Source organism: Poecile atricapillus, chromosome 28 (assembly GCF_030490865.1).
Source record: "Poecile atricapillus isolate bPoeAtr1 chromosome 28, bPoeAtr1.hap1, whole genome shotgun sequence".
Lineage (NCBI taxonomy): Eukaryota > Metazoa > Chordata > Aves > Passeriformes > Paridae > Poecile > Poecile atricapillus.
In genome coordinates this window covers 1,200,438-1,210,198 of record NC_081276.1, presented here as the reverse complement: position 1 = coordinate 1,210,198, position 9,761 = coordinate 1,200,438, and the positions used below count along the sequence as shown (strand labels likewise).

General features: G+C 71.5%; 2 protein-coding genes across 2 annotated transcripts; both read left to right on the top strand.

Moving 5' to 3' along the window:
- Positions 1-2,555: 2,555 nt before the first annotated feature.
- On the top strand, positions 2,556-4,185 carry JUND (JunD proto-oncogene, AP-1 transcription factor subunit). Its single transcript, XM_058858913.1, has one exon. It carries the CDS (start codon positions 2,703-2,705, stop codon positions 3,645-3,647), a length of 945 nt encoding a protein of 314 aa, XP_058714896.1. The 5' UTR covers positions 2,556-2,702; the 3' UTR covers positions 3,648-4,185.
- A 444-nt stretch (positions 4,186-4,629) lies between these two features.
- Positions 4,630-8,008, top strand: CIST1 (colon, intestine and stomach enriched 1). The gene is made up of 4 exons (XM_058859051.1): positions 4,630-5,633; positions 6,570-7,229; positions 7,687-7,832; positions 7,919-8,008. The coding sequence occupies exons 1-4, from the start codon at positions 5,576-5,578 to the stop codon at positions 8,006-8,008; spliced, it is 954 nt and encodes a 317-aa protein (XP_058715034.1). The 5' UTR covers positions 4,630-5,575.
- Positions 8,009-9,761: the final 1,753 nt, after the last annotated feature.

Sequence of the window (9,761 nt, the reverse complement as noted above, 5' to 3'; positions counted from 1 at the left end):
TGGCGTGTGGATGCACCCCTGGTAGCCCATGGCCACCTTGTGTCCATCCCATGTCCTCGGTGTCCAGCGCTTTGTCCTGGCCGGAGCAGGATGTGGCACCGCTGGTGTCACAGAGCTGGTGGCACACAGGTCCTGGTGGCACTGCTGGAGCCAGGGGACAGCAGGAGGATGCTGCGGTGGCCACGGCTTTGCTCGCCGAGATCCGGCGGTGGCACGGGCTCATCCCAAATCCTCGCCGCCTGCTCCGGGTGGCACAGCCCGGCTGGCAGGTGGCAGAGCTCTGTGACTCAGTGGGTGCTCCTGGAGCCCCCGGGGACTTTATCCGCCCCTCCGTGGGGACAGTGGCACTGCCACCCTGCCCGGTGACCTCCCCACGGCAGACGGAAGGGGCCGCTGATTCACGCCCCTCATTAAACGCTCATTAACAAAATGAAGCTGCTGGCTCGCCGCAGGCATTGTGTTCTCGGTTTGGGGACAGGGGACGTGCGGGATGAGCAGCCGTGGGGACAGGCTGGGGGGACACGGCAGGAGCGGGGGGTCCAGCCCCGGGGTGGCGGGGCCGTGCCGGTGGGGCCGGGCCGGAGCGCGGCTCATGGCTCACATCCCTCCCTGGCCACTGGCCAGCCGCTCTTCCCGGGAGGCCCGGGGGCCGCCCGGTTCCTCCGTGGAGCTGCTGAAAGCACCGGCAGCCAAAGCCGGTTCTGCCGCCCCGATTTCGGTGGGGGAAGCACGTGTGGGTACCCCGGTGGGCGTACCAAGGTGTGTCCCCGGCCTGGGGTCCCCGGGCACGGTCGGGACAGGGGGACGGGGAGGTTTTTTACCTCCTGCCCGGTCCCTGTCCTTCACCGGCCGGGTTTGGTCGGGATGGAAAGTCTGAACCTGCCGGTCCGGCCGCGGCCGCGCCCGTAATGAGGGGTTTGGAGCGGAAACGCGAACGGCGGCTTCACCTGGGAGCTGCTCCCCGGCCGAGCCCCCGGGACCCCGGCACCGCCACCCGCCCCCGGGCGGGACACCGGGGGACACAGAGCTGGCTCCGCTCTGCTTTGGCTGAGATTAAATAAACTGCTTTTATTTGGGATTTAATTAACAGCAGCTGTTGGAGAGGGGGAGGGTAGATCCCAGTTGTTCCCTCGTGCCTCAGTTTCCCCAGCACTGCGTGTGCCGGTCCCGAGCGCTGTCCCAGCCCTGTCCTGGGTGTCACCCGTGTCCCCACACCCCGTGCCACGCCGACAGCACGGACACACCGGGGCCGGGGCTCCTGGCAGCGGGAGAACCGGAGGCGCGGGGTCCCCGGAGTCCTCCCCCCACGCTGATTTATCGCTGTCGTTAGCGCACACCGGGGCGCGTCTGGCCGCAATTAGAGCCGGTTCCGCGTCCCCCGCCCCGGTGTCCCGGTGTCCCCGGGGTCTCGGCGGGGGCCGCATCCTGCCCGGTGGGGATGGATGGGTGGGGGGGGGTTATCGGCGGCCACCGGTACGGCCTCCCCCCGCGCCGGTGACGTCAAGCGCTGACGCCGATCCGCCCCCTCAGCCGCCCGCGGGCTTGGCCGGCCGTGACGTCTCTCCCCGCCACCGCCACCGCCACCGCCACCGCCGTTAACTCCTTCCCCGGTGCCGCCGGCTGAGCCACGGCAGTGACCGTCCAGTGATGGTGTAACCCCCCCACACTCCCCCGGTGAACCGGAGGGAGCGGCTGTTCCCTGGGTGAAGCCCGGTGCCACCGGCACACACCGGTGACAAACATCGGGGCGGTGACACGGGAGGCGTGGGGACAACAGGAATGTCCCAGCAGGGTACAGGCCGCACAAACGCTGCTGTCCGCCCACGCTGCCGGTAGAGGCGGTGGGCTGTCCCGGTGTGACACACCCGGCGGGTGCCCGGCTGGCACCGGAGGTTCCCGTGAGGCCCCGTGGCGGTGCCTGGCCCGGTGTTTCTTTATTTCTTTGTCGTAACCGTTTTACAGCCGGGGTCCGGCTCAGGTGGCCTGTTCCTGTGCCCGGTCCCGGTTCCCGTGCCCAGTTCCCGATTCCCAGTGGCAAGTTCCCGGTGCCCGTGCCCAGCTCCCGGTGCCCTATGCCGGTCCCCCGTGCCCACTTCCCGGTGCTTGGTTCCCGTGCCCAATGGCCAGTGCCCCGTGCCCGGTTCCCGTGCCCAATTCCCCACTCCCGGTGGCTAGTTCCCGTGCCCAGTTCCCGGTGCCCTATGGCAGTGCCCTGTGCCCGGTTCCCGGTGCCGTTGCCGTGCCCGGTTCCCGCCCCTCCCTTTGTGTCCATCAGCCCCGGCGGGGCGCGCGCCGCGGGGCCACGTGACCGCCCCTCCCCCGCGCTGACGTCATCCCAGGGCCCCGCGCGCTGTTGTCCCGTTTACCCGCCGGTCGCCGCGGCGACGGGCCCGGGGCGGGGCCGGCCCGGGGCGGGGCACCGCCTCCGCGGGGCGGCGGCCACGCCCCGTATGCAAACGACGGCGGGCAAGGACGTCATCTGCAGCCAATGGGGGCTCGACGCGGTGAGGTCACCGCGACGGCGCCGCCTATTTAACGCGGCGCGGGGCGCGCGGCGGCGGCAGACGCGTGTGCGCGCGCGCAGGAGCGGGGCCGCGGCCGGTGCGCACCGGGCGCCTCCCCCGCCCTCCCCGCCCCGCGCATCGCCCCGGTCCTCCCCCCGCCCCGGCGCCGTTTCCCCCGCAGCCGGGCGGGGGAGGAGGATGGAAACACCCTTCTACCATGATGATGTGTTGAGCGGCCTCGGCAGCGGCTTCGCCCCGTCCTCCGGCAGCAGCGGGCTCCTCCTGCCTTTCCCCGGCGGCAGCATGATGAAGAAGGACGCGCTCGGGATGGCCTTACCGGAACAGGTGGCGGCGGCGCTGAAAGCCCCCGGCGCGGCCAGCGGCGAGGCGCCGGGGCTGCTGGGCTCGGCCGAGCTGGGGCTGCTCAAGCTGGCGTCCCCGGAGCTGGAGCGGCTCATCATCCAGTCCAACGGGCTGGTCACCACCACCCCCACCAGCGGCCAGTTCCTCTACCCTAAAGCGGCCGCCTCCGAGGAGCAGGAGTTCGCCGAGGGTTTCGTCAAGGCGCTGGAGGACTTGCACAAGCAGAACCAGCTGGGCGGCGGCGCGGCGGGGAGCGGCGGCGGCGCGGGCGGCGGCGGCGGGGGAGGAAGCGGCGGCGCGGGCGAGCTGCCCTCCGCCGGGATGGCCCCGGAGCCGCCGGTCTACGCCAACCTCAGCACCTACCCGGCCGTCAGCTACGCCGCCGACCCCGGCCCGTTCGCGGCGCCGCCGCCGCGGCTGCCGCCGCCGCCGCCCCCGCCGCCGCTAAAGGACGAGCCGCAGATCGTGCCGGAGGTGCCGAGCTTCGGGGAGAGCCCGCCGCTGTCCCCCATCGACATGGACACGCAGGAGCGCATCAAGGCGGAAAGGAAGCGGCTGAGGAACCGCATCGCCGCCTCCAAGTGCCGCAAGAGGAAGCTGGAGCGGATCTCCCGGCTGGAGGAGAAGGTGAAGAGCCTCAAGAGCCAGAACACGGAGCTCGCCTCCACCGCCAGCCTGCTCCGCGAGCAGGTCGCCCAGCTCAAGCAGAAGGTGCTCAGCCACGTCAACAGCGGCTGCCAGCTCCTGCCCCAGCACCAGCACCAGGTGCCGGCGTACTGACCCCGGGGCACGGACCGAGGGGTCCCGGGCGAGGAACCGGGGGAGCACCCGCCCTACCCCGGGCATGGACCGAGGGGAACGGGGGAAGCGCCCACCCCGCCCCGGGAAAGGACCGAGGGGTCCCGGGCACGGACTGAGGGGGAGCGGGGGAAGCGCCCGCCTTGTCCCGGGAATGGACCGAGGGGTCCCGCGCAGGGACCGGCAGGAGCGGGGGACGCGCCCGCCTCGCCCCGGGCAGGGATTGGGGGGAGCGCCCCGGGCGCCGACTGAGGGGTCCCGAGGGGAGGAAGAAGAGCGATGATCGCCCCCTCCCCTCCACCTCCCCGGACACGAACTGAGGGGTCCGAGGGGAGGAGCAGGGACCGGCTCCCGGCGGCGGGCACCGAGCGCGCCCCGCTCCCCGCGCACGGAACCGCGGGGAGGGACAAGCCGGGGATGTTCCGCGCACGGACTGAGAGGGGCCCGGGCCGCCCCGCCGGGCCCCTCCGCGCCCCACACATTCCAGTCGAGTCCCAGTAAAACCCCGCCACACGGAGAATTGGCCTCTCGCTGTTTGCTGCGCCGCGGAGGGACGGGAAGGGACGGGAAGGGAAGGGGCGGCGCGGGGAGGAAGTGGCGCGGCCGGGTGCCATCTTGGGGCGGGGGGGGCACCGGGGACCGGGGGGGTTTGGGGAGTCTTAGGGGGCGATGGGGATCGGGGAGAGGGGAGCGAGGCCCCTCCAGAGCTGGCAAAGAGGCTCTGGGAATCACTGGGGAGGGTGGAGGGCGAGGGGGTCCGCGGGGTTGATTTTTGGGGGAGGGGGGTGTTGGGGGTAGCTGGGAAGGGTGGAGGGTGTTGTGGGGAGGGGGTAGTGAGAGGTTGGGATGTTGCGGGGGGGTTATGGGGTTATTTGGGGTCTCTTGGGGGGGAACATGGGCATATCTGGAGTCCCCATGTATGAGGAGGTGGGCGAGGGGACCCCACTGCTGGTCCTGGCTGCCAGACCCTCTCCAAGTTGGGGGATTCCCCAGCACCCCCCTGTCCTGAGCCCCAGGGGTCCCCCCGAGGCACCCAGCGAGGCCGGGCCTCCACTGCTCCTTCCAGACACCGCCAACAGCCTTGGGCTTCCCGGCACCGCGGTGGCTCCTCCTTGGTGTCCCCCATCCCGCCCGAGGGACCGGCCCGGTGTCCCCGGAGCGTTTGGGGACCCTTCCAGCAGCGGGATCGCTCCCGGCTGCGAGCGAGCGTGCCCTGCCCCGGGAGGCTCCCCGGGGACCCCAGGCTCGGTGCCTCCCCGGGGTCCCCATGCTCGGTGCCGGGCCGTGCCCCGGTGCCTCCCCGGGGTCCCCAGGCTCGGTGGCTCCCCGGGGACGCGGTGCCAGCCGGCTGCGGTTTGCCGGAGGAAGCGCCGGCCCCGTCCCGGCGCGGTTTGTGCTGCGCCCCGGATGTGCCGCTCCGCCACCAAGAGGGACGGGGCAGCCACCTGACCGTGTCCCCGTGGCCTCAGTGTCCCTGTGTCCCCGCATCCTCATGTCCCCAGACCCCGTTGTCCCCGCATCTTGATGGCCCCAGGTCCCTTTGTCCCCAAATTCCCACATCCCAATGTGGCACTGTGTATCCCCAGCTCTCCACTTCCCAAGATCCCTTTGTCCCCGAGTCCCCGCATTCCCTGATCCCTTTGTGGCCGCTTCCCGGTGTCCCCACGTGTCCCCGGAGAGCGCGGGATGCCGCCGGCAGGGCTGGCTCCCGGTGCCGGGGGGGGTCCCGGTCCCGGTGCGCGGGAGGAAACAGACACGGGGCGGGGGGAGTTTTTTGGGGGGGTCCTTCCCGGTGCCCGCAGGGTCCCCGTGCTGCGGTGCCGCCCGGTACCGACAGAGGGCTCCGCGGGCGGCCCCCGCCTCCCCCGGGGCTGATAAAGGCGGCGGCACCGGCACCGGCACCGGGCGGGATGGCCCGGGGTGCGCTCCCCCTGCTCTGCTGCGCCGCTGCCCTGCTCGCTGCCGCAGGTACCGGGCACCGGGAGGGTCCGCGGGGTCCCGGGGCCACAGGGGATCTGCAGCACTGAGGGGCTGGCTGCTTCCCGGTGCCACCGGCGGGTGGGTCTGTGGTCTCCCCCCGCCACGTTCCGGTCTCGGGAGGGGCGTGCGGGTGCTCCGGGGCACCGGGGAAGTCCCACGTGCTGCCTCCCGCTCTGCACTGGCGGCCAGGTGGGCCGCTGGAGGGGTCCCGTGTCCCCCCCTCCCCGGGGCTGGGGTCACCGGGGGGCTTCATCTGCTCACCGGGAGTGTCGGAGCGGAGGACCCTGCCCCTTCCAGACGATGCGGCGCCGGTGCTGCCAAACCGGCTGGTCCTGGCACCCTGGCACCGCCTCGGCACTCCCGGGGCAAAGGGTGCCCCGGCATTCCGTGCCACTGTGGGCTCCCCGTTCCCAGCCTGGGCCCCCCGCACCCTCCCCGCACCCCGAGGGGCCTCGGCTCACCCATCCTGGCACTATGGGTGCTTGGCCCTGGCTTCAACACCATCCTGGCAGAGGGTGGCAGCTGTGGGGACCCCCCCAGCCACACCGTGCCCCTGGGTGCCGGCTGTGCCTCGGGACATTTCTGTTCTGTGTCCCCCTGGGGCCAGTCTGGACTTGCTCCTCCTCTTGTGCAAACAGGATTTGGGCAGATAAGGGGCACTGCCAGCGCTGCCCGGCAAACCTGCTCCGTCCCACGTGGCCACCGGAGCGTCCCCACCACGCCTGGCCCCGAGGGTGGCCCGTGGGTGCCACAAGGGCTGGCTCAGCACGTGTCCCTGAGCCGTGGCACTGCCCGCTGCTGCTTGGCCCCAGCAGCGCTGTGCCCATGCCACGGCAGCTCGGGAAGCTCTTCTGGTTCGGGAATTCTGGGATTTGATCCCAGTTTTGTGTGTGATAAAAAACACCGTCTCCATCACATCCACAGCCACCAGCCAGGGGAGTCACAGCGTGACTCAGTCCAGCCCTGACGTGGGAAGAGTTGATGCACCTCCATCCAGTGCCCCTGCATCAAAACCAACTCCAGCATCTCCATCCAGCACCACCACAGCATCAACTCCATCCCATGCCACGGCATCAGCAGCATCTTCATCACCTCCATCCAGCGCCAGCACGGCAGCAGCTCCATCCAGTGCCCCTGGATCAATGACACCTCCAACATCTTCATCCAGCACCAGCACAGCCTCATCCAGCACCAGCACAGCACCAGCTCCATCCAGTACCCCTGGATCAATGACACCTCCAACATCTTCATCCAGCACCTCTGGATCAATGACACCTCCAACATCTTCATCCAGCACCAGCACAGCCTCATCCAGCGCCAGCACAGCACCAGCTCCATCCAGTACCCCTGGATCAAAACCACCTCCAACATCTCCATCCAGCACCAGCACAGCCCCACCTCCATCCCACACAAATGCATCCAGATCCACACCGCATCCATCCAACTCAACAGCAACGCCAGCCCCATCCTCACCCAGGCCTGCTTCTCCCAGTTCCCCCACACCCACAGTGAGCCTGGGTCCCAACAGCACCAGCAGTGCCAGCACCAGCTCCAGAACGACAGCAACCACTGAGGGCAGCTCCAGTGAGAGCCAGGCTGGGGGGCACTGGGGAGATGGGGGCCGGGGTGTGGGCATGGGTCCCCCCTAGATCCCCCCTTGGGTCTGCACTCACAGGGGTGCAGGACCCAAGGGCCCCCCTGGCTGCTCCCCCCTCCTTGGGGGGGTTGTTGAGGGCTCCCCTTTTCTCCCCCAGTCTCTGCCAGGGGGTCAGAGGGCCCTGGGCTGGTCCCCCGGGGGTGGAGGTGACACAGGAGCTGGGTGCCAGGTCTGTGATGGGTGGGTGGGGTGGTGGCAGTCGGGTGACTGGAGCTGGACTTGAGCCACCTCTGTCTCCGTGGTGCTTGAGGGCTGGGCACGAGTCAGTGGGGGGAAATAACGGGGTGCCAGGGGAATAACGGGGTACCAAGGGGAATAATGGGGTACCAAGGGGAATAACGGGGTACCAAGGGGAATAACGGGGTACCCGTCTCACCCCCACAGGGCAGCACCCCACTGAGCCGAGCCCTGCTGTGGTGGTGATCATCTCGCTCTCCGTCTGCGTGCTGGTGGCGGGGGTGACCGTGCTGCTGGTGCGGCTGTCCCGGCGCGGGACCCCCCGCTTCCAGCACCTGGATGAGGTGCCCATGGTGCGTGGGGGGGGCCGGGAGGGGCAGGGGGGGCAGCAGGTGCAGGGTTTGGGCGCTCACCCCGCTGTCTTTCTCTCCTTCCCCAGAGCAAAGTGATGGAGGAGTCCCCTGCCAGCCCCCCACCCCCAGCTGACCCCCCCTCTGCAGCCCCCCGGGCTCCCCACACTGCTGAATAAAGGAGCCGCAGCCCCGGTTCTGCTTTCCCGTCTGCCATGTGCTCTGCAGCCTGCCCGGGGAAAACCCCCGCTCCCGGGGGAGGCCCCAACCGCTGTCGGGGTGCCCCGGGCCGGGCTGGCGGCCCCGGGGTGTTCCCGGTGCGGCGGGGTGGGTGCGGTGCTGCCCGGGGTGGGGGGAGCCGCGCAGCCCCCCCGGCGAGGTGGGATGGGAGGGAGCGAGCGGCCAGGCACGCACGGCGCTTTCCTTCTGCTCCGCTGCACTCGGCCGAGGCCGCGCTCGCCGCGAGGACCGGGCACCGGTAAGGGGCTGCGGGCGGGGCCGGGGGGCTGGCGGCGGCGGGGACCCCCGTGCCGGGCATCGGCAGATCCTGGGATTGGGATGAAGCCGCTCCCGGTGCTGGCAAATCCCGGGGGGCTCGGTCCTGGGGGATCCGCGGGTGGAGCCGTGAGCCCCGGTGCGCCCCGGTGCTCGGGGGCGGTGGGAGGCGGCTGTCCGGGGTGGATCATCAGCGTGGCACCGGTGGGTTCGCGACCCGCTGGGTGCCCTGGGCTTGGGGCCACTCCCGGTGGCCTCGGATCCGCGTCCCTGTCCCCATCCAGCCCACGGGAGCGCCGGGAGTGGGGCGGGGGGGCCCCGAAACCCGAGGTAGGGGCTGAGCCCGGCCGAGAGCCGGTGGCCATAAATGACGGTGTGGGGGAGCCCCCGTGTCCCGTCCCCGGGGTGTTCCCGGGGTGTCCCCAGGGTGTCCCCAGCCGCGGGAGGGGGTCCCCGCTGCCGAGCCCCTCCCGGCCGCGGCTCCCGGAGCTCCCCCCGCAGGGACGGCGATGAGACGGAGCCGGACAGCGCTGCCTTTCCTCGGCGCGGAGGTGAGACGGCCACCGGGGGCCACCGGGGGGGCGAGGGGTGTCCCGGGGGGCGAGGGGTGTCCCCAGTTTGAGCGTCCCAGCACCGGCCCCCCGGGCAGCAATAACCGGGCTGGCGGCGCTGAGCGGGAATTAATTATCCCCTTAATGGGCGGTTAATTATTATTCACCTCTGCGTAATTGCGCGCCGGCTCCGGGGGATTTTCCGGCGGGGTCCCGGGGGAAGTCAGGGGGGTCTTCTCCGGTGGCGGCGGGACGAGGAGGAGGAGGAGGACGGGGGGGAGTCCCGGTGGCTCCGGGCGCTGCGTGCGGAGCCGCTCCCGGTGCACCGGCCGTGCCTTTCCCCGAGCGCCCCTCGCCCGGTGACACCCCGGTACCCCCGGCTGCGGCTCCGCACCGTGTCCGGCAGGGGGCGCCAGCGCGCTACCGGCGCTCGGTACCGGCGGGCGGGGGGCGCTGCCCGGGCGGGACCCTCGGAGCGGGATCAGCAGGGAGCCCCCGGGGCCGCTCCCCGCTCCCCTCACCGCCGCTCCGTTTCCCGGCAGCGCTGCCGCGATCCCGCCGAGGCCGCCCCGTCGGGCCCGGGCCCGGGAGCGGCGGTGGGCGCCGTGCGCCGGCGTTTCTCCGGGACCCCGTTGCTGCCGCCGCTGGGCTGCCGGTTGGCGGAGGCGGCCCGAGCCCCCGAGCCCGAGGCTGCCCGGGTGGTGTTCACCATCGAGGAGAGCGGCCCGAGCAGCGGCGATGAGTCCGAGCCCCCCCGGTAAGGGCGGGACGGGGAGCGGGGAGGTGACGCCCCGGTGGCACCGGGAACGGGATACCGGACAAGGCACGGCTGGCGGGGACACTCCCGGCTTCAGCACCGGCGGCCGGACAGCGGCACCGGGGCAGA